This window comes from Podarcis pityusensis (assembly GCF_964106645.2).
Source record: "Podarcis pityusensis genome assembly, chromosome: Z".
Classification (NCBI taxonomy): Eukaryota; Metazoa; Chordata; class Lepidosauria; order Squamata; family Lacertidae; genus Podarcis; species Podarcis pityusensis.
This window is the reverse complement of record NC_138044.1, coordinates 2135494-2155265: the sequence shown is the minus strand read 5'-3', so window position 1 is coordinate 2155265 and position 19772 is coordinate 2135494. Positions and strand designations below refer to the sequence as shown.

The following is a 19772-nucleotide window of genomic DNA, read 5'->3' as shown; positions in this document are numbered from 1 at the left end:
GGTGGGACTCTGGGTGCCGGTTGCCAACCCTGTAGTGATATCCTGACAAATCGCAGTTCTAAAGAGGAGGTTGAAAGCAATGAAAGTCATGGATTGAGTACAGGCAGTGGGCCAAACTGATCCTCCAGGAGCAGCTATGACCTGCAGATTTCAGCCACGGGAAACTGACTATGGAGCACACACAAAGCAAGTTCTTAGCCCTCATGGGTGAGAATAAGCATTTTATAGGGAAGCTTTTAATGTTTAACAGGCCACTGTATTTTAATACTTTGTTGGAAGCCACCCAGGGTGGCTGGGGAGACCCAGCCAGATGGGCAGGGTATAAATAATAAATTATTATTATTATTGTGCAAAAAAATCTGAAGCCAGTTGAAGAGAAGCTGAGTAAGGTTTAGCATAACCAAGGGGGTGGATTCAGTGCCCTGAAAATCTCCCATCTCCCCCACTCAATGACTAGAAAATTAAGGTAAATTACTCTCCTACTGTTTGCCTCCAAGTCTGCTTTAGCTTGCAGGGTTTGTGGCGCAAGCTCTTGCTCTTGAGCAAGGACGAAAAGAGCAGAGATACTGTCCTTTGGCCTCCTTGCTCTGCTGCCTCAAAATTAATCTGTTCTCCTCTCCTACGCCGTAATTGTTAATAGAGAGGCAGGCGTGACTTTTCCCCAGAAGGGTCATTATTCTACGGGTAAGTCAGCTCCAGAGCCAGTTCAGTCGAAAGGTGCATGCAAGAGCATGCCAGCTATGCATGTGTGCACCTCCTACCCCCCACCCTGGGGGGGACTGGTTTTGCCACAGGCTTTCTGTTGGAAACCACACAAGGCTCTCCCAGTGACACCCTCTCTAAATGTGGATTTGCACAATGCCATCATGCGAAGTCGGTGGAGAATTCATATTTTATTCTCCCCTAAAAAACCCTGCTGGGATTCTGTCCCTTTGGGGGAATGGTCAGGAGATGCCAGGGCCGTCTTAAGCATATCTGGCGCTGTGGTGCAAAGATCCCTCTGGCACACACACACCCTTTCCCAGAGTTTCAGCCTTTTTTTAGGGCTGGAGGAGGCGGGAAGTTCGTTCGGTGTTCCCCAGACTCTCGCCTGGCGCCCTCCAGAACTTGGTGCCCTGGCGTTCCGCGCCACTAGCCTCTATGGGTAAGGCGGGCCTGGTAGGTGCATTGCAATAATACAACTCATTCACAGGCAGCTTCATGTGCTGATTGCATTGGGCACCTTTTTGCAGTATTCCAGCAGCAGCCCTGCAAGCCAGGAGCACCCCCCCCCAAAAAAGGCGTCAGGTTTCAAAATGTTTAAGAGCCTCTTCGGTGCTTCAGCAGCACACTCCATTGTCTCTTGAGACAGATCGATGCCAACAAAGAGCATAAGAAGAGCTTGCTTCTACTTTAGAGGTTATCTTTCAAGAAGTGGCTGTTTTCTGTAGTTTGTGCAAGGTGCTGAGAGGTGTTAGGAGGCCCACCCCTATTCCCCTCCTAGAACTACAGTTCCCAGAGTGGTTTAACACACGGGTGATGGAGCCAACTTGTTTTCTCCTGCTCTGAGAGGTAGCACCCAAACCAGTGGATTCAAATTTCAAGCAAGGAGATTGAGATTAAACCTCTAGCACAACATTCTGTACTCACCAAATGCCACAATAGGAACCGCCCCCGCTCCCCCAAATTAGGAGCTGACGGCAACAGAGTCTGAAGGCATAGGCCCTTTCTCAGTGCCTGGAAGTCAGTAGCCTATTTCCTCTAAATGGGGAGGGATACCTCACTCTGCAGCAGTGAGTTCCATAGGCACTGCATCCCATTGGCTTTGAGAGACTGCCCTGAGTTGCAGAACAATGGGGGAGGGAGAAAACCCCCTCTCTGTATCTGCACTCTGTCAGCGACCCACCGGGCAGGACTGTAAGGAAGACACATACGGAAGAATGAGGACTATATGCAAGTTATCTTTGGACTATCTGGGTATTATACTTTGCAGTGGAGAGAGGGCTTTGCATAGGCAGGGCTCTTTAAAAATAATTATTATTATGTGCCAAGATAACCTGAGCTCAGTTCATGATTATGCAAATCATGAAGATTTGCATGCATTTTACATAATTCTACATTTCATCATGCAGAATGAGGAGCCCTCACCCCTAGCCTGCCGCAAGCTTTGCTTAGCCCCCCTATGTTTCCATCCTTATCTCTGCAAGGGCAAAAAAAAATTGGCCTTTTTTATTAGCAATAGTAGAATAGAATAGAAAGCTAAAATCACGATGTATCCCCTGGGGTCGTTCCGATATATGGTGGCCCCCATCGCCATGGTCATCTCCTCCTGTCAGAGTGATGGTCACTCTGTTAGCTGAGAAGAAAATGCCGCAGTTATGAGATCACGTTCCAGGGATGATTGATAGCAGATGGGCTGATGGATCAGCCTGCAAAACATGTAATCTCTAAGCAATGGTGACCTTTTAATGCCATGCTCAGAATTGCTGGAACTGGATTCCCAAGAGCCGTTGGGGGGGGGGCGTGCCTGGTGCTGGTGCAGTCTCTGCAAGCTTGTGTGAATGCTGATTTGGGTTAGCCAAGGAGGGGTCAAGGAGCTAAACTAAACATGATGGATAGACCTCATTTGGGGACATGGCTGCTTTGGGGACATGGCTGTCCGTGGGGAGGGGAGGGGAGGGGGCACAGATAAGCCATATCTTTAATTTTTAATTTTAATTTTATAAAGGATATAATACGAGCCCTTCTGGATCAAGCCAGTGGCCCACCTACTGCAGCATTTTGTTGAACAGATGCCTTTTGGAATCCTGTACGCAGGACCCAAGCACAAGAGCCATGCTTATTGATTTTACTTATTTCATAAAATTTATACACCACTTGGTTGTAAAAAAAACACCATCACCAAAAAACCAAAAAAAGAATAAAGCATTTATCAGTAAAAACAGCCAACGCTTATTTAAAACGTTAAAAAATAGGAGTATCGGCAATAAATTAAAAACAGATTAAAACATACACCAACGTTCTACATGTCTGGGTAAAGGTAAAGGTAAAGGGACCCCTGACCGTTAACTCTAGTTGTGACCGACTCTAGGGTTGCAGCTCTCACCTCGCTTTATTGGCCGAGGGAGCCGGCATGCAGCTTCCGGGTCATGTGGCCAGCATGACTAAGCCGCTTCTGGCGAAGCAGAGCAGCGCACGGAAACGCCGTTTACCTTCCCGCCGGAGCGGTACCTATTTATCTACTTGCACTTTGACGTGCTTTCGAACTGCTAGGTTGGCAGGAGCAGGGACCGAGCAACAGGAGCTCACCCCGTTGTGGGGATTCGAACAGCCGACCTTCTGATTGGCAAGTCCTAGACTCTGTGGTTTAGACCACAGCACCACCCGCATCTCTACATGTCTGGGTACGGTTGCCTAAATGAAAATGGCCTTAGCAGGTGCCGGCATCAATACAGTGTTTTGACAAAGCATTGTGGATCACACCAAGATTCTTGGGTGGCAGGTGTTAACCACTGTGCACACAGTGCAAAAAAGGACTGTGGATGCAGTCAGCGCATGAAGATTGGCTTTGTGCAGTGTCTGGTGAACACAGTGATGGAATCATAGAGTCAGGAAGAACCTTAGAGACCATCTTCTCCAGCCCCTGCTTAGGGCAGGGCAGACAATGCAGGAACGTAAGCATCCCTGGCAGAAAGCTGCCTGGCCTCTGCCTAAGTACCTCCGGCAAAGGAAGCAGGTTGTTGCAGTGGTGAACACCTCCTATCATAACGAAGTCTCTGCTGATGTTTAGCCAAAATCTGCCTTGTCTTGCCCTGCGGGGCAACATTGACAGCACCCAAGCAGAATACGCAGATCCTCCTCTCTTGGGGCACTTTCGAATGTCACCGCTCCTGTGGGTGTTTTTGGAGGAGATCTCCTGGAAGAGTGCCGTGTGTGGCTGAGCATGATGTTCCTTTGTATCTGCCCACAACCTATAACTTTCCATTAAAAGGCCGCTGTCTCCAAACTGTCTCAATTTTTATTTTATTTCCTACCTGCACTTTATCTGCTGCCTGGAAGGAAATGGTGGGAACCTCAGCAGGCTGCTGAAAATAATACCAGCTGGCCTTTGCTAATTCATATTATTATATCATTGACAAGCTGAAAGGTGTGCAGAGGAGGGTGACCAAGATGATCAAGGGCCTGAAAAGTAAGCCTTAGGAGGAAGGGCTGAGGGAGCTGGGAACGTTTAGCCTAGAAAAGAAGAGACTGAGAGAAGATATGATAACCAGCTTCAAATATCTCAAGGTCTGTCCCATGGAAGATGGAGCAAGCTTGTTTTCTCCTGCTGCAGAGGGTAGGACTCGAACCCATGGCTTAAAGTTACAAAAAATGAGATTCCGACTAAACATCAGGAAGAACTTTCTGACAGTGGAACAGTCTCCTTTGGGAGGTTGTGGGCTTTCCTTCCTTGGAGGTTTTTAAGCAGAGGTCGGATGGCCACCAGTCAGGGATGCTTTCGCTGAGATTCCTGCATTTCAGGGGGTTGGACTAGATGACCCTTGGGATCCCTTCCAGCACTATGATTTTGACTCCTTGGCATGCTGGTTTGGTTTTTTTAAACTGCCCCTGTTCTAATGTTGCCTGTGCTCCCCTTCTGAGCCGGAGCCTGGAGCCAGCCAGTGCTGTACTAACAGATGAACACAGGCGTGGCCAGTCACGAAATGCGCCCCCCGGGGAGGTGGCCAAGTCCTGGGATGGGGGCAGGCTGTGCGTTCCTGCACGAGGGGCGTGGGGTGCGCTGGCTGCTTCAGGAACGGTCTGTGTCATTATGCCATCTGGGCCCCGGCTTGTGCCAGCACAGAGAGCGATTCAAACAAGGCATCCTGGCGCCAGGAGGTGAGCGTGGGAGCCGGAAAACGGAGGCTTTTTTCTCAAGAGCAACATCATCCTCCGTTCGCAAAGAAGCTCATTTCGGGAGGCTGGCCTGGCTTCCAAGAAAGGGTGAGCAGCCAAAGATTCTTCCAAACCAGCATTCCAACCCTTGTGGGGGCCACCCCCTGGGAAAAGCCTAGCTGCGCTGTCCAGACATCTGCCCCCCAGCGCACCCTCCAAGCCCTACTACCTTAAAGCAGGCTGCTTCAGCTTGCTGCATGGTGGGGCCAGCCCCAGTTCCCTCTTCTGCATGCCAGCCCTCGACCCCACACTTCTTTTTCCTCCTCCAAACGTCCTGCCTTCCATCTCTGCTTCTCTTCGGGGAGTCCTTTCTGTGAAGACTGGCTCAAGGGATTTTTGTTCTTTTCCCGTGCTAAGTGAATGAATCTCTTCCCCACCTCTCTCTGGCTTGGAAATCCATGCAGCCCGAAATAGCTCCTTTGCAATGAAGAGGAGAGGGAGGTCGAGGGTGTGTGTGTGTGTGGAGGGGTGGAGATGCATTATTTAGTATCCAGGATGCGCTTGGCGCCTTCTCTGCCCACACAAGACGGCAGCATTAGGGATTCTCCTTGTGTCTGCAGTGCCTCTGCAGAAACGCCTCTTGACTGCCAAAGGGAGGCCTGTGCTCATTAAACTCCCCCCTCCCCCCGCCAAATAATTCTGATGAGGCTCCATCCATCACGCTCTTCTGCAAGCGCATTTCATTCTGCAAGTGGGACATGACGGATGCTTGTGAAATCATGCACAGCCCTAAGAAGTGTGTACAGGGGAGGTTTTCACCTTCTGGCATCCTATTTTAGCTCAGGGTGGGATTGGCGGGGAGATCACTAAATGAAATGCACTTTTCACCAAATGCACATGTTTCATGTGCCGATGGACTCCGCTGCCATGTTGAGGGTGTTTTCTGGCATATATTAAGATGCAAGCGCATGGCTGGCTGGCTCCCACTGAATCATGTTTCATTTTGGTACTGATTTGGTACATATTGCTTTCCACTACTGCGAGGCCTCATTCCTGCAAGAAGAGCCATCCTGTTTTCTTGTCTCACTTCAGATAAAACTCATTCGGGTTCAAATGTCGTATCCAGCCATGTACCGGTACTCTGAATCTATAATTGCAAGTCGCCACCTGACTCTTTGTTTTGCTTCATTGCAAAATATTTAAACCACTTAGTAAAGTTTTTTTCTAAATAAAAACTTTAACAACAACAACAACGAAAGATCAGCAGGGTGGAATCTACACATGTTAAAATCGTGAAAATGCTTTTTAAAAAACTGTTTTGAAAAATGCATTGAATCTGCTGTAGCTCACAGTCGTCATCTGGTGTCACAATTGTATATTGCACTTTGCAACACATTCAAAATGTTATATTTGCAGCTGTATATCTGAGTCCCAGGTAAATTCAGAGCAGATAATATTTTATGCATGCATGCATTTATTTATTACATTTGTATACCACCCTTCATCCGTAGATCTCAGGGCAGTTCACGGCATAAAAATACAAGATAAAAACACAAAATACATAATAAAAACAAGAACAAAGGGGGGGAGAGATTAAAAGGTTTTTTAAAAAATGATTTCTTCACAAAGCTAACTTTTGGAATTCACTGACACAAAATATGGTGAGGGGCAGTGGCTTAGGAGGCTATTGAAAAGGATTATATAAATTCATGGAGAAGTGGTGGCTATTTTAGGGGCTAGTGGTCAGGGCACCTAAAAGAAGCTTCCATGTTAACACAAAGTCTACCTCTGAATACTGCCGGTTGGGGACAGCTGAGATCCTGAGCCCTCCTTCTGGCCTTCTCAGAGGCATCCGGCTAGTTGCTCTTGGAAAAATGAGAAATTTTCGTCAGATCTCTCAGAGGCTCATAATAGGGAAGTCGGTGGTGGTGTAGTGGTTAATTGTTGGACTAAGACCCGGGAGACCAGGGTTCAAATCCTTCTTGGCCATAAAGTTCACTGGGTGACCTTGCGCCAATCACTGACTCTCTGCGTAAGCTCTACCTCACAGGGTGGGTGGGTGGGGGGAATGTGAGATAGAAATGCAGTAAATGACTGCATGAATGTTCTCCATCCCCACACCAATAAAAGTTCAGGACTCTGATCATATCTTACCTGCACGGGATTAACGGTGCCCAAAATGCTTTTTGTGCAGCTGCAGTAAACATGTTTTGCCAGTTAAGCTTTCTGTTCTGGAGGAGGCGGGTGCCCATGTGCCCAGTGGGCATCTCCACCTGGGCAGGTGCTTGGCGGTGGTTGTCTCAGGGTGGGGGGGTGGAGTTGAGGTATTCCTGTGGCTGCTTTGGTCCTCTGAGATGAAACCTAGGTGGAGGGAGAAGGGTTGTTCTATTACTGGCTTTCTAAACAGAGGCAGGATCAGGGGGAGTGCTGCATGGAGGTTGCTGTTAGGAGTCTCTTAACACTCCTGCATCGCACGGGGTTGGGCTAGATGACCTTTGGGGGTCCCTCCCAACTCCATGATTCCGCCTTCTTTGTGGGAGGGGAGTTGTGCATTGGAATGCAGGCCCATAAGGAAATGTGAACCAGAAGGGCGGTGCAAATTGAGGCAGAATCTGGCAGGGCCAACTGTGTTTTGCATGCTAAAGAAAAAGTAAGTTGGACTGGTTTCTGTGTCCTTTACACGGTGCAAATATTTTTGTTGGTCATGCGCCATTTATCCTGATGTGGAGTTAAAGCTCCAAAATGCTGGGAGTCCTTTTCACACACACACACGCGCGCGCACACACACACACACACCATCATCATCAATTATTCCTAGCCTGGCAGCCGTGGAATCATAGAATGGTGGGATTGGAAGGGATCTCCAGGGATCATCTAGTCCAACCCCCTTCAATGCAGGAATCTCGGCTGAAGTACCCCTGACAGATGCCCACCCAATGGAAGGCCCAGCTCCTTTTGAGGTAACGCAAGCCACTGTCTCACATCTCTTACTGTCAGAAAGTTCTTCTAATGTTTAGCTGGCATCTCTCATTTGAATCTACAGTGGTACCTCGGGTTAAGAACTTAATTCGTTCTGGAGGTCCGTTCTTAACCTGAGGTACCACTTTAGCTAATGGGGCCTCCCGCTGCCGCCTCATCCTGAGGTAAAGTTCTTTTTTTTTTTTTTTTAAATAATATTTATTAAAATTTTCAAAAAAAAAAAAAAAAATACAGAAAGCAAGAATTTACATATTTTCATATATCCTTATTTTCATATATCCGCTTTCTGGGACTCCCCCCTTCCCCCACCCCTACCATATTCCTTTTTCATATTGTTGGCTCCACAAGCTCTCAGTTCTAATTAAAAACTTAATTTGTTAAACCATTATTCGGATTTAAAATTTCTGCACTCCACATCAATACCCTTAATAAAACACAAAAAATTTCTTTCCCAAGGCCCACCCCATTTTCATTCCACAATTTCCCTTTTTTTAATAATAAAAACTCCCCACATAATAAAAGTATCAGAAATAAGAAATAAAGAGTATAATAGATAAGACAAAGCTAGTTCAAAAAAAGAAGTTAACAAGCCTTTGGATTATAGTTCTCCCCCCCTGTCCCCGGTTTAATTTCCCCCTGACCACCAAACCATGTTATCCGCCTGGGATTCTTACAATCCATAAATCACCTATTTCCCCCAACTCCTTGCTGGTTTTTTCTTTTCTTTTTTTTTTTTTTTTTTTTTTTCCCTTTCATAAACATTTTTAGAACACTTAACTTCAGATCTGTAATAAAACTCCCCCCATTGTTCTTTCCAAATTGTAGTCCAGTTTCCTCTTGTTCCGCTGCTGAAACGTTCTAATTCAGAAGCTTAGTAAGTCTGCAGGGATTATTATTATTCAGGAACAAAAACTTGCGTTCAGTCCCTTCCTTTCTTCAATAGAAAATTCTATTGTCTCCTTTAGCTGAACACCCTGTAGACAAAATATTGTTTCCGTTTCGCAGCTTTCCCAGAAGATAACCAGTCCTGTAAAATTCCAATGGTGTTTTTTTTCACTTACGACCATCTTTGTAATGTCCCGAAACTCCTCTAGGGGGATTGTTATAACTTTGTCTTCTCTAATCCAAAAGTCCGATTGTTATCCATATTTTCGCCATTTTGTATCCAAGTTTTAACAAATTGTAGCAAATTGTAACAAGTTTAGCCAGCAAAGTTCTCATAATAAAATCCTCTCTGCTTTCCGACTTTGACAGCTACTTTGACAGCTGTCAAAATCTCCGACTCTTTTCGCCAGGCTCTCTCTTCAATCACCCCGGTTCCCAGGGGGGGGGGGGTTACGTTTCTTCTCCCTCAGTTCATCCTCCAGCACAGTTCTTATAATTCCCCATCGTGAAATTCTTAGTTTTTATCAGCAATACAAATCTTTTTGGACCTTGGTTGCCCCGTCCTTGTCTTGAAAGGTTTACAATAGGGGGGGGGGACTGACTTCCTTTTTGGATCCCCCCCCGCTCGTATCCAATTCAAAAAGAAATTCTTTTTTTCCTCCTTTTAAACCCAGTTTCCAAATTACTCACGGGTTGTTGTCTATAAGTCCGAATTTTCAATAGAAGAAGTCAGCGCTCTCCGCCGGATGGCATGCGGCTGCGCTCGGCAGGGATAGCAGAGGACTCAAAGCACCACGCTTCTCCCCGGCACCCGATCCTTAGCCTTTAAAAAGGCTCCTTCACGAGTCGGGAGGGCGCTAGCGGTGCCAGCCGAGTCTCCATGTCCACGACCCTCGTGGCCGTGGTTTTTAAGGGTCCCCGCATCGCCGGTGCGGTAGGACCCAGCCCCTGCCGAGCAGACTCCCTCCGGAGCTCGGAGGGAGTCCGCCATTCGGCGATGGCGCCAACCCGGAAGTCCGAGGTAAAGTACCTCAGGTTAAGGAGGTAAAGTTCTTAACCTGAGGTACTATTTCTGCGTTAGCGGAGTCTGTAACCTGAAGCGTCTGTAACCTGAAGCGTCTGTAACCCGAGATACCACTATACTGGTTCAGGTCCCAACCTCTGAAGGAGCTGCAGATGTCAGTCTTGCTCAAACTTCCAAGTGGTTTGTTGTTGTTTAGTCATGTCCGACTCTTCGTGACCCCATGCACCAGAGCACGCCAGGCACTCCTGTCTTCCCCTGCCTCCCACAGTTTGGTCAAACTCATGTTGGTAGCTTCAAGAACACTGTCCCACCATCTCGTCCTCCGTCGTCCCCTTCTCCTTGTGTCCTCCATCTTTCCCAACATCAGGGTCTTTTCCAGGGAGTCTTCTCTTTTCATGAGGTAGCCAAAGTATTGGAGCCTAAGCTTCAGAATCTGTCCTTCCAGTGAGCACTCAGGGCTGATTTCCTTCAGAATGGATCGGTTGGATCTTCTTGCAGTGCATGGGACTCTCAAGAGTCTCCTCCAGCACCATAATTCAAAAGCATCAATTCTTCGGTGATCAGCCTTCTTTATGGCCCAGCTCTCACTTCCATACATCACTACTGGGAAAACCATAGCTTTAACTATACGGACCTTTGTTGGCAAGGAGATGTCTCTGCTTTTTAAGATGCTGTCCAGGTTTGACATTGCTTTTCTCCCAAGAAGCAAACCTGCTTTTAAGAATTAATAATAACAGTAGCGATTGAGCCCCTCTGATATCAGATCCAGCAGCTTTTGGCCTCTTCCCCCGAACAGACGGATGTGTGCAGAACCTGTGCATAGGAGCCAAAGCACAGGTCTCAGGAGGAGTCAATCCCTTCACCCTTGCCCTGGGGTGCAAATATTCTTTGGCTTCCAGTCCTGATTTCAAAGCAGTGAGCGGCTCTGCGTGAGTGCTGAGGGCAGAAGAGGGCAGCAGCCAGCTGGCACCCATCCCTGGCATGGCTCCCCTTCTCACGCCTTGGAGAGGTTCTCAGCTCCAACAGCCCGAGGGGGCAGCCTCCGCCATCCTGAGGAAGCAGAAAGGGCTCTCCACGCAGCTGCACTGCCCTACTGGGGTATGGGGCTGTAGCAGCCCACGCCTGGGCAGTCCCAGCAGTTCAAAAGTGGAAACAGATCTCTTAGGAGGGCCTTTGCCCAGGACTGATGGGAGTTGTAGTCTGAAACCACTAGAAGGCCTCCTGGCTGGGGGAAAGGGTGTGTTCGAAGGAACAGGCAGCACCTGGCTCTGCCCTGGGGCAAAGGGCAGATTTTGGTTCCACAGGTGCATATCCGGTATGTGTGTGTGTTAGGGAAGAGAGAATCCATGTTCTTAGCCACAGGCAGAGGTTGCAGTGGCAATGCTTCTGAGCTTTGGCGGAGCGGCTGCTGTCCTTTCAGCAGGGATCATACCCTGTCCCTCTTTTTTGTGTAAACAAGAACACAGCTGGCTGGTCTTTCTTTCTTTCTTTCTTTCCTTCCTTCCTTCCTTCCTTCCTTCCTTCCTTCCTTCCTTCCCCTCTCTCCCTCTCTCTGTGTGTTCACACTTTGTGGCTAAATTTAGCTTTCTAAACAGCTTGCCCTGTGTAATAATTCATGGATTGATCAAGAGGTCACAGCTTAACGGGGACCAAGTGGTTGCCTGGGGCAGGGGCTGTTCTTGCCTGCTTGCTGCCTTCAACCCTGGACCCAAGGTTGTGGGTGGGGGGAGGCTAGGCTAGGCTAATCCATCCTTCTGACTGAGTAGGTGGAGAGCAAAGTTCAGGGCAGGGTGGAGAAAGGCTACTGATGGAAGGTCAAGCAAGGAAGGCTTAAAACACAGCTGAGACTGACCTTGGGACCCGTGCCTCTGAGTGCATGAAGCAAATGCAGGCACCTCTGAGGATGTGCAGAGTTCACACATCTGCACCCCATTGAGTAAGCACACCCTGCATTCCAAGACTGAGCCCTTCAAATCAAAGGATGAAATCAGAGGGCCTTCTTGGTAGTGGCGCCACCCTGTGGAACAGTCTCCCATCAGATGTCAAGAAAATAAGCAGCTATCTGACTTTTAGAAGACATCTGAAGGCAACCCTGTTTTTAATGTCTGGTTTTTATTGTATTTTTAATATTTTGTAGCTACCCAGCTACCCAGAGTGGCTGGAGAAACCCAGACAGATGGGCAGGGTATAAATAATAAATTATTATTATCATCATCATTCGTCTGACTTTCTCTCCAAATGATTTTATTTGGGGTTTGGGGAGGGCTGTTTTGTTTGCTACAACACACACACAGAAACTGCTCCGTTCTGCTGCTTCGTTCAAAACCCGCTTTAATGAATATTTAAGTGGTGCAGCCACATCAGGGGCCGTTTCAGTCTGACAGCCCCCCGCAAGTGGTCTTTGAACATTCCCACTGCAGGCCTAAGTTGCCTCTCTCCCTCCTGAGCTGAGATAAAAAAAGCCCAGCACATACGGTTGAGAGAGAGAGAGAGAGAGGAAGGAGGGGGAGGGACTTTGCAGTCTGCAATGAACAAAAATCAGGGTGGGCAATGCAGCAGGAGGCTTTGGGTGCAAATGGTTGCATTTACAAATTGACCAGCATGAAATCTAGAGGTGGAAATTGGATAGGTATTTTTATCCACTAGCCATGTGACAGGGCTGCTGTCGTGACCTTTGCCCCCACCCACTGCAAAGGTGTGGTGTGCAAAGCCTTGGGGCCAAGCTGGACGGCAACTGGCCACCCTAACGCACCTCTCTGCCCTCTTCCTTCCCGCAGTATGAATTTAAGGCCAAGAACATCAAAAAGAAGAAGGTCAACATCATCATCTCGGTGGATGGAGTGAAAGTGATATTGCGCAAGAAGCAGAAGGTGAGGAGTGGGGGCCTAGACGAGTCATGCTGGAGAGCTGGGAGGGGGCAGGGAAAGGGCCCCCACCTTCTCATCCTGCAAAAAAATGATCAAGGGGATGGAGAGCAAACTCCCTTAGCAACCTTTGAGACTTCTTGGTTTGGAAAGAAGGGGAGGGGAGAGTGTGAAAGTGTTGGAAATCATTGATTGCGAAAAATTGGAAAAGTGGTATTATACCGACAAAAACAGAGTTCCTTGCCAAATTATTGGAGTATTGCAATATATCCAAAACAATGGGAGAAATTGGAAGGATCTCAAAAGAGAAGATAGACAGGGACTGGAAGGTGTTTAAAGGATACTTGCAAAACCATATTGAAAAATCAGAACTCCTATTAGAATAAACAAGTTCCGTTTTAAATACTGAAATACTAAATAAGATGGGTAACAATGTGTAACAGAAAAAGAAGCATGAAATTAGGTTAAAGGTGTGTGAAAGAAAGTAATAGAAGTGGAAAGAAATTGCAATTGAGTAGATTGGAAGTCTAACACAAAGGTGGGGTGAGGGGTGGTGGATGGTGATGGGAAAAGGAATGATCTGTGGGATTGAGTGTAGGTATGTTTGAACATTTTTAAGGATTGTATGAAATGTATGTTTGTATGCTTGTATATTCTCAATATGTGTGTATTAATGCTGAATTATTTTAATAATAAAAACTTTTCAAATAAATAAATAAATAAATAAATAAAATCATGCATGAGGTTGAAGAAGTAGATGGACCTTTCATTTCCCTCTCTACTAATTCTAGAAACTAATGGGGTCCTCTTGTGATGCCGAGTGCTGGGAGATTCAGGACAGGCGAAATAAAGTACACAGTTAAACTGTGGAACTCACGTCCACAGGAGGCAGAGATGGCCACCAACTTAGATTGCATTAAAAGGGCGCTAGGCAAATTCATGGAGGAGGAGAGGGCTATACTAATTCTTTGTTCCTGTCTGCAGAGAAAGGAGTGGGCCTGGGATGAGGGCAAGATGGTGGTCATGCACGACCCGGTTTACAGGTAGGTTGCTGCGGATTCTCTACTTGCATGCAAGGATCCAGCGCGGCTCCAAAGTGTAATATAGTATCAACTCATTCAAATATCCCCTTTGCAAACAAATAAGATTTATAAAAATAAAAGGTATTATCCACCTGTGAGTTCCATTGTTTTTGAGAATGGAGGTTCTGTGTACTCTTAAAGGAACCAGACTTTCATATATACTGGTGGCAGTGAGTGGCCTTAATAACTATGATAAATAAAAACACAACATATATGCAAAGCTGCCCTATTCTTCCAGATTGGCCAGAGATGACAAGGAGCAGATTGACCCCTGCCCCTTTGGTGGGCTAAAAGGTGGCCACTAGTGGCTCAGCTCCCATCAGTTGCCCCCCTGCCCATTGGGCACATATGGGTCCTGCTGTCCTCAATAGGGAATGCCAACCTAGCCTCCGTTCCAGCTGGTCTCTGCAGTGCCAGCTGGCCTCTCTGTCTCTGCTGGTGCAAATTCCTGGGGTTCCCCTGCTGACCCACCCAGGCAGTCCCTGACAGCTGTCCTCTGCACTACCAGATTGGCAAAGCTGCTAATTTGGTCCAGGTGGCTCAATCCCCTAAGCTGGTAATTGCTTCCACCTCATTGGAGCAAATCTGAAGGACAATCTGCCCAGCATTCCTGGGAAACAAGGGAAGGATTTGGCACAGTGCAAGGCAACTCCCTTGGGATGAGGTGGCGCTGTGGGTTAAACCCCAGAGCCTAGGACTTGCCGATCAGAAGGTCAGAGGTTTGAATCCCCACGACGGGGTGCGCTCCCGTTGCTCGGTCCCAGCTCCTGCCAACCTAGCAGTTCGAAAGCACATCAAAGTGCAAGTAGATAAATAGGTACCACTCCAGCGGGAAGGTAAACGGTGTTTCTGTGCGCTGCTCCGGTTCGCCAGAAGCGGCTTAGTCATGCTGGCCACATGACCCGGAAGCTGTACGCCGGCTCCCTCGGCCAATAAAGCGAGATGAGCGCTGCAACCCCAGAGTCGTCCGCGACTGGACCTAATGGTCAGGGGTCCCTTTACCTTTACCTTAAGGCAACTCCCAAGCTATGCTGTTACCATTCCCCTGTGGCCAGGACTTTGGAGACGCTTTTTCCTCCGGTTCACTTTGCGGACCTCCTCTCCTCAGGATCTTCTACGTCTCTCATGATTCCCAGGACCTGAAGATATTCAGCTACATCGCCAGGGATGGCGCGAACAACTCTTTCCGGTGCAACGTCTTCAAATCCAAGAAGAAGGTGGGCTGGCTTGGGCGGGGGGCCCTTTGCCACGGGACCTCCTCCTTCCCCACCACTGCTGCTGCCTTTAACTCCCCCCGTCTCTCCTTGTGCTAAGGTGGGCCTTCTCTCTCCCCACAGACGCAGGCCATGCGTGTGGTTCGGACAGTGGGCCAGGCCTTCGAGGTCTGTCACAAGCTGAGTCTCCAGCATGCCCTGCAGAACGCCGATGGCCAGGCTGATGGAGCCAGCAACAACTCCGCGGATGACCCCCAGGTGGAAGGTGAGGGGTCTGGGTCAGATCTGAGTGGGCATTTCAAAAGGGTTGGGGCCTGGTTTCTTAATATTTAAATTTAAAATACCTGCCTGGTGGTAGCCTTTCTCCTCGGAAGGAGGAGGATAAACACTGACTGGTTTTTGAAGCTTCAGGGGGCACCCAAAAGAAGATGAGAGCGTGGTGTTTGGTGTTTGTTTGTTTATTTAAATAACTATTACTTCTTTGTTATTTCATACATTTTATGTATGATTAGATGTTAGGGAGCATAGAATCATAGAACTGTAGTGTTGGAAAGGATGCATTGGCTCCTGGTGGAGTACAGGGTCAGGTTCAAGGTGCTGGTTTTGACCTTTAAAGCCCTATGCGGCCTAGGATCCTTGTACCTGCGGGACCGCCTCTCCCGGTATGCCCTGCAGAGGACCTTAAGGTCCATAAATAGCAACGCCCTAGTGGTCCCGGGCCCTAAGGAAATCAGATTAGCTTCAACCAGAGCCAGGGCCTTTTCAACACTGGCCCCGGCCTGGTGGAACGCTCTGTCTCATGATACCAGGGCCCTGCAGGATCTGATTTCTTTCCGCGGGGCCTGTAAGACAGAGTTGTTCCACCTGGCCTTTGGCTTGGGATTAACTTGATCCTCTCCCCTTCTTTCCTTTTCTTTCTGTGATGGAACTCCTATTTGGGGACTTCCCTGGCTTTTTTCTGGCCCTCGTAGGACCAGTCTGGATAGTTGGCCTTGGTGAAGATTTGACGTTTTCATCCCCCAAAAGTTTTTGATTTGAGTTTCCACTGAAATGAGGCTGCATTTTAATGTTGTATTTTAATCTTGTTTTTTAAGTTGTATTTCAATCAATTGTTTTATATCTGGTGTTAGCCGCCCTGAGCCCGGTCTTGGCTGGGGAGGGTGGGGTATAAATAAAATTTATTATTATTATTATTATCATTAAGGATCATCCAGTACAAAACCGCCCCCCCCCCACAGGAATCTCAGCCAAAGCTCCCATGACCGATGGCCATCTAGCCTCTGCTTCAAAACCTCCAAGGAGAGCCCAGCTCCTCCTGAGGGAGACCGTTTCACTGTTGAGTGTTTCTTACTCTCAGAGAGTTCTTCCTGGCGTTTAGTTGCAAATCCTCAAAGCACCTTTTTTCTTGCATTGATGTCCCCACTCCTCATTCAAATCCTCAGAACACCCCTGCAAGGTAGTTTAGGCTGAGAGTCAGTCGTTGGCCCCCAAGGTCACACTGAGTGAACTTCATGGCCATTGGGGATGGGTGGGGGGGAGATAGATTTGGACCCTGGTCTCTCACGTCCATCCTGACCATCTAACACATTAATCAATTCGTGTTTTTAAAAAATCCAAAGCTATGTACAAGAGGAGCTTCTTCTTCTTCTTGTTTTTAAATAACCGCACGTAGAACAAGAACATATAACAAATGATACGGAGGATGTCAGCTCCAGGAAACTTGCAAGAGTATTGGTACTTCAAGACCTGGACCATTGCATTAATGGGAAAAGTTAACAAAATATACCTGAACCTTAAAAAGGTAAAGGTAAAGGGACCCCTGACTGTTAGGTCCAGTTGTGGCCGACTCTGGGGTTGCGGTGCTCATCTTGCTCTATAGGCCAAGGGAGCCTTCGTACAGCTTCCGGGTCATGTGGCCAGCATGACTAAGCCGCTTCTGGCGAACCAGAGCAGCGCACGGAAACGCCGTTTACCTTCCCGCCTGAGCAGTACCTATTTATCTACTTGCACTTTGAGGTGCTTTCAAACTGCTAGGTTGGCAGGAGCAGGGACTGAGCAACGGGAGCTCACCCCATTACGGGGATTCAAACCACCGACCTTCTGATCGGCAAGTCCTAGGCTCTGTGGTTTAACCCACAGCGCCACCCGCATCCCTGAACCTTACACCACCCAAAAATGAAGGACAACTTTGTAAATTATGCTTGGCACCCGATTACCAAATGTACTAAAAATAAAAGGGACCTCATTGGCAGCTGCCCTCTTCTCAGTGGAGTTCTCTGGAAAAACATTATTGGATAATATGCAGTGCTGTTTTCGGAATGCTACCAACTCCCTCCTTGTTTCCGTCCTTTCTTTCCTCCCCCTCCCCACTTTCTTCCTTGGATTATTTCCCTCGCTCTTTATTACCGTTGTTATTGCTTTCCATGCATTAGGAAATGAAAATAAAAACAAATGTGGGCCGTGGGGAATGATATAGATTCTGATATAGTACAGTTCTGTTGTTTTATCAAGTTTCTGCTGGACATGGCTGGGCTCAGCCCTGTGGGAAGTTTTGTCTGAATTGACAGAAAGCCTTCATTTGGTCCTGAAGCCCCAGTAAGCATCAGCAATGTCTAGGAAACACGATGACTATGTACATACGCGATAGACAATCTTTATAGAATTCCTTCAAACCCTAAGAAGTACAAAATGAAATCTTTAGTCTCAAAGTCTCTGAAAATCTTTAAATGAAGCGAGGTACCAGACTTTGTACGATGAAAGACAAGCTGTGAAGCTTTGTGTATTCAACAAATATGTCCAACACTGAACAGTGGTTCTGGATATTGACTACTGGTTTCGTAGAATTCTTCGTCAGCGTGGTGGGAGGATATAGAATTGCTTCATAAACCCATCTTATTTCGAATGAATGTATGTAAATGCTGTGGAACAGCGCTCATGTAATAATGTAGTCACATTATTGACTACATTATTACATGAGCAGTGTTCCACAGCATTTGATATTTTCATTTACACACATTGACTACTTCTTATGGTTTGAAGGAATTCTGTAAAGATTGTCTATCGCGTATGTACATGGTCATCGTGTTGCCTAGACATTGCTGACGTTCTCTTTGCAACACAGAAGCCCCAGTAAGTTCAACCCCTGTCTAAATGTACCTGGAAGTGGGAAGCACCATGTTGTCTTCTCTTGGCTGAGTTGATAAAGGAGTTCCTGCATGAGGTTGAAATCGGGGGCCACCTTCAAGGCAACGCTCTCCCGGGTTGCAAGGCAGCCCCCCTCCCCCCCCACAAGATGGGCTCCCTCGCCCTTGGGAGAGTGACCCCCTCTGCTCTCTGTTGTTGTGTCACTTCCAAGGTTTCCAGCTGGCTGGGGCAGCAATGGCTGACGAAGAAAACGGCCCTGAGGGAGCGTTCGCACCTGACTTTGGAGCCTGCGAGCTGCGTTTGGCTGCACCCAACCTAGGGGTCCCACAATCTGGGATGATTCTGAAGGACCGGAGCAGCCAGGTAAGAGCCCAGTGCAATGTTTTTTTCTCCCTCCGATGAGGCCCAGAAGAGCATGAACAGGTACCTCCACTTTGCAACTGTGTTCTGCCCTCTCAGCCACCCCTGCAAGGTAGATTAGGCCGAGAAAGAGTGGCTGGACCAAGCTGGCCATACTACATGCTAGAAAAATGCAACCTGTGCTGCTGAGAGAAGTTGTGCAACTCATGCAACACGTTGGCGATTAATATACACAGAATAATTATACATACCGTATTTTTCGCTCTATTAGACGCACTTCTCCCCTCCTAAAAAGTAAGGGGAAATGTGTGTGTGTGTTATGGAGTGAATGCAGGCTGCGCAGCTATCGCTGAAGCAAGAAGATCCCTCTTGCTCTCCTGGCTTCAGGGATAGCCACACAAAGCCTCTTGAGCAAAGAGGGAGCACTCCTCCCTCTTCGCTCAGGAAGCTTTGCGTTGCTTTCTTGTTTCTTGTTTTCCTCCTCTAAAAACTAGGTGCGTCTTATAGAGCGAAAAATACGGTACTTCATCAACCTTCTGAGAAAAACACAAAACATTAAACAAAGCCACAAAGACTTGCGAACTACCCAGCCTATAATGTCTGGTTTCAATAGATTTTTCAAATGCTTAACTCAGTCTTTTAGATAAGTTCATGAAGATACCAACAAAAGGTAAGTTTGGTGATATTCACAATACCGAGAGATGCTAGTAGAGTTGTAGAGACAGGGTGCCGGCATTTTGCACCTGTTTCGCCCTGGCAGTCCAAGTAATCAAGAGGCCACTGTCCGCCCCCGATGGGGCCCTTTAACTGGGGCTTGCAGGTAGCACACTCCCAAGATAGTTTTACAGGCTTCTTCAGTGGTCTAATCTAAAAGTCTTGATATGTATATTGATATTCAATCTTATAGAGAATACTCTTTCTTGGCTTAAGCTTAAGAGACTTTGAGATTAGACCACTGAAGAAACTGCTCATGCACAGAAGTTTTCTGCGCTCTTCGCGCATGCACAGAAGCATTTTGCACGCTTCGCACATGCGCAGAGGCGCTCTGTCTCGCTCCGCGCTTGCACAGAAGCGCTGCTCTAGTTGCGGACTTTTTGGGGTGTGAACGGCACCCCGGAACGGTTCGTGTCCGCAACTAGAGTTACCACTGTAAATAGGTTCAGCTGGATTTTGGATATATGTGCAATTGCTACTGTTATGAGTTTTATAGTGTTGCTGTTGTCCTTAGTCAGCCATGCAAACTGCTACTCTGAATAAGGCTATCTGCAGGGTAATGTAGGGGGTCCTGGCAGGGGTGAAACTAGGCTTTATTTCACCTAGGTCAAAGACCCCGTTTGGCATACACACACCAATGCACATTTGCGTA

At 47.5% G+C, this 19772-nt stretch overlaps 1 protein-coding gene across 2 annotated transcripts in view; it reads left to right on the top strand.

Annotated features, from left to right (window-relative positions):
- Positions 1 to 19772, top strand: part of LOC308468561 (carboxyl-terminal PDZ ligand of neuronal nitric oxide synthase protein-like) — a 51979-nt gene that overhangs the window by 20276 nt on the left and 11931 nt on the right. For both annotated transcript variants that reach the window (XM_080990917.1, XM_080990918.1), the window contains 5 exons: positions 12520 to 12612; positions 13591 to 13649; positions 14797 to 14905; positions 15026 to 15167; positions 18258 to 18409. In XM_080990917.1, coding sequence (XP_080847043.1) covers positions 12520 to 12612; positions 13591 to 13649; positions 14797 to 14905; positions 15026 to 15167; positions 18258 to 18409 — 555 coding nt within the window. The remainder of the gene's footprint in view (positions 1 to 12519; positions 12613 to 13590; positions 13650 to 14796; positions 14906 to 15025; positions 15168 to 18257; positions 18410 to 19772) is intronic.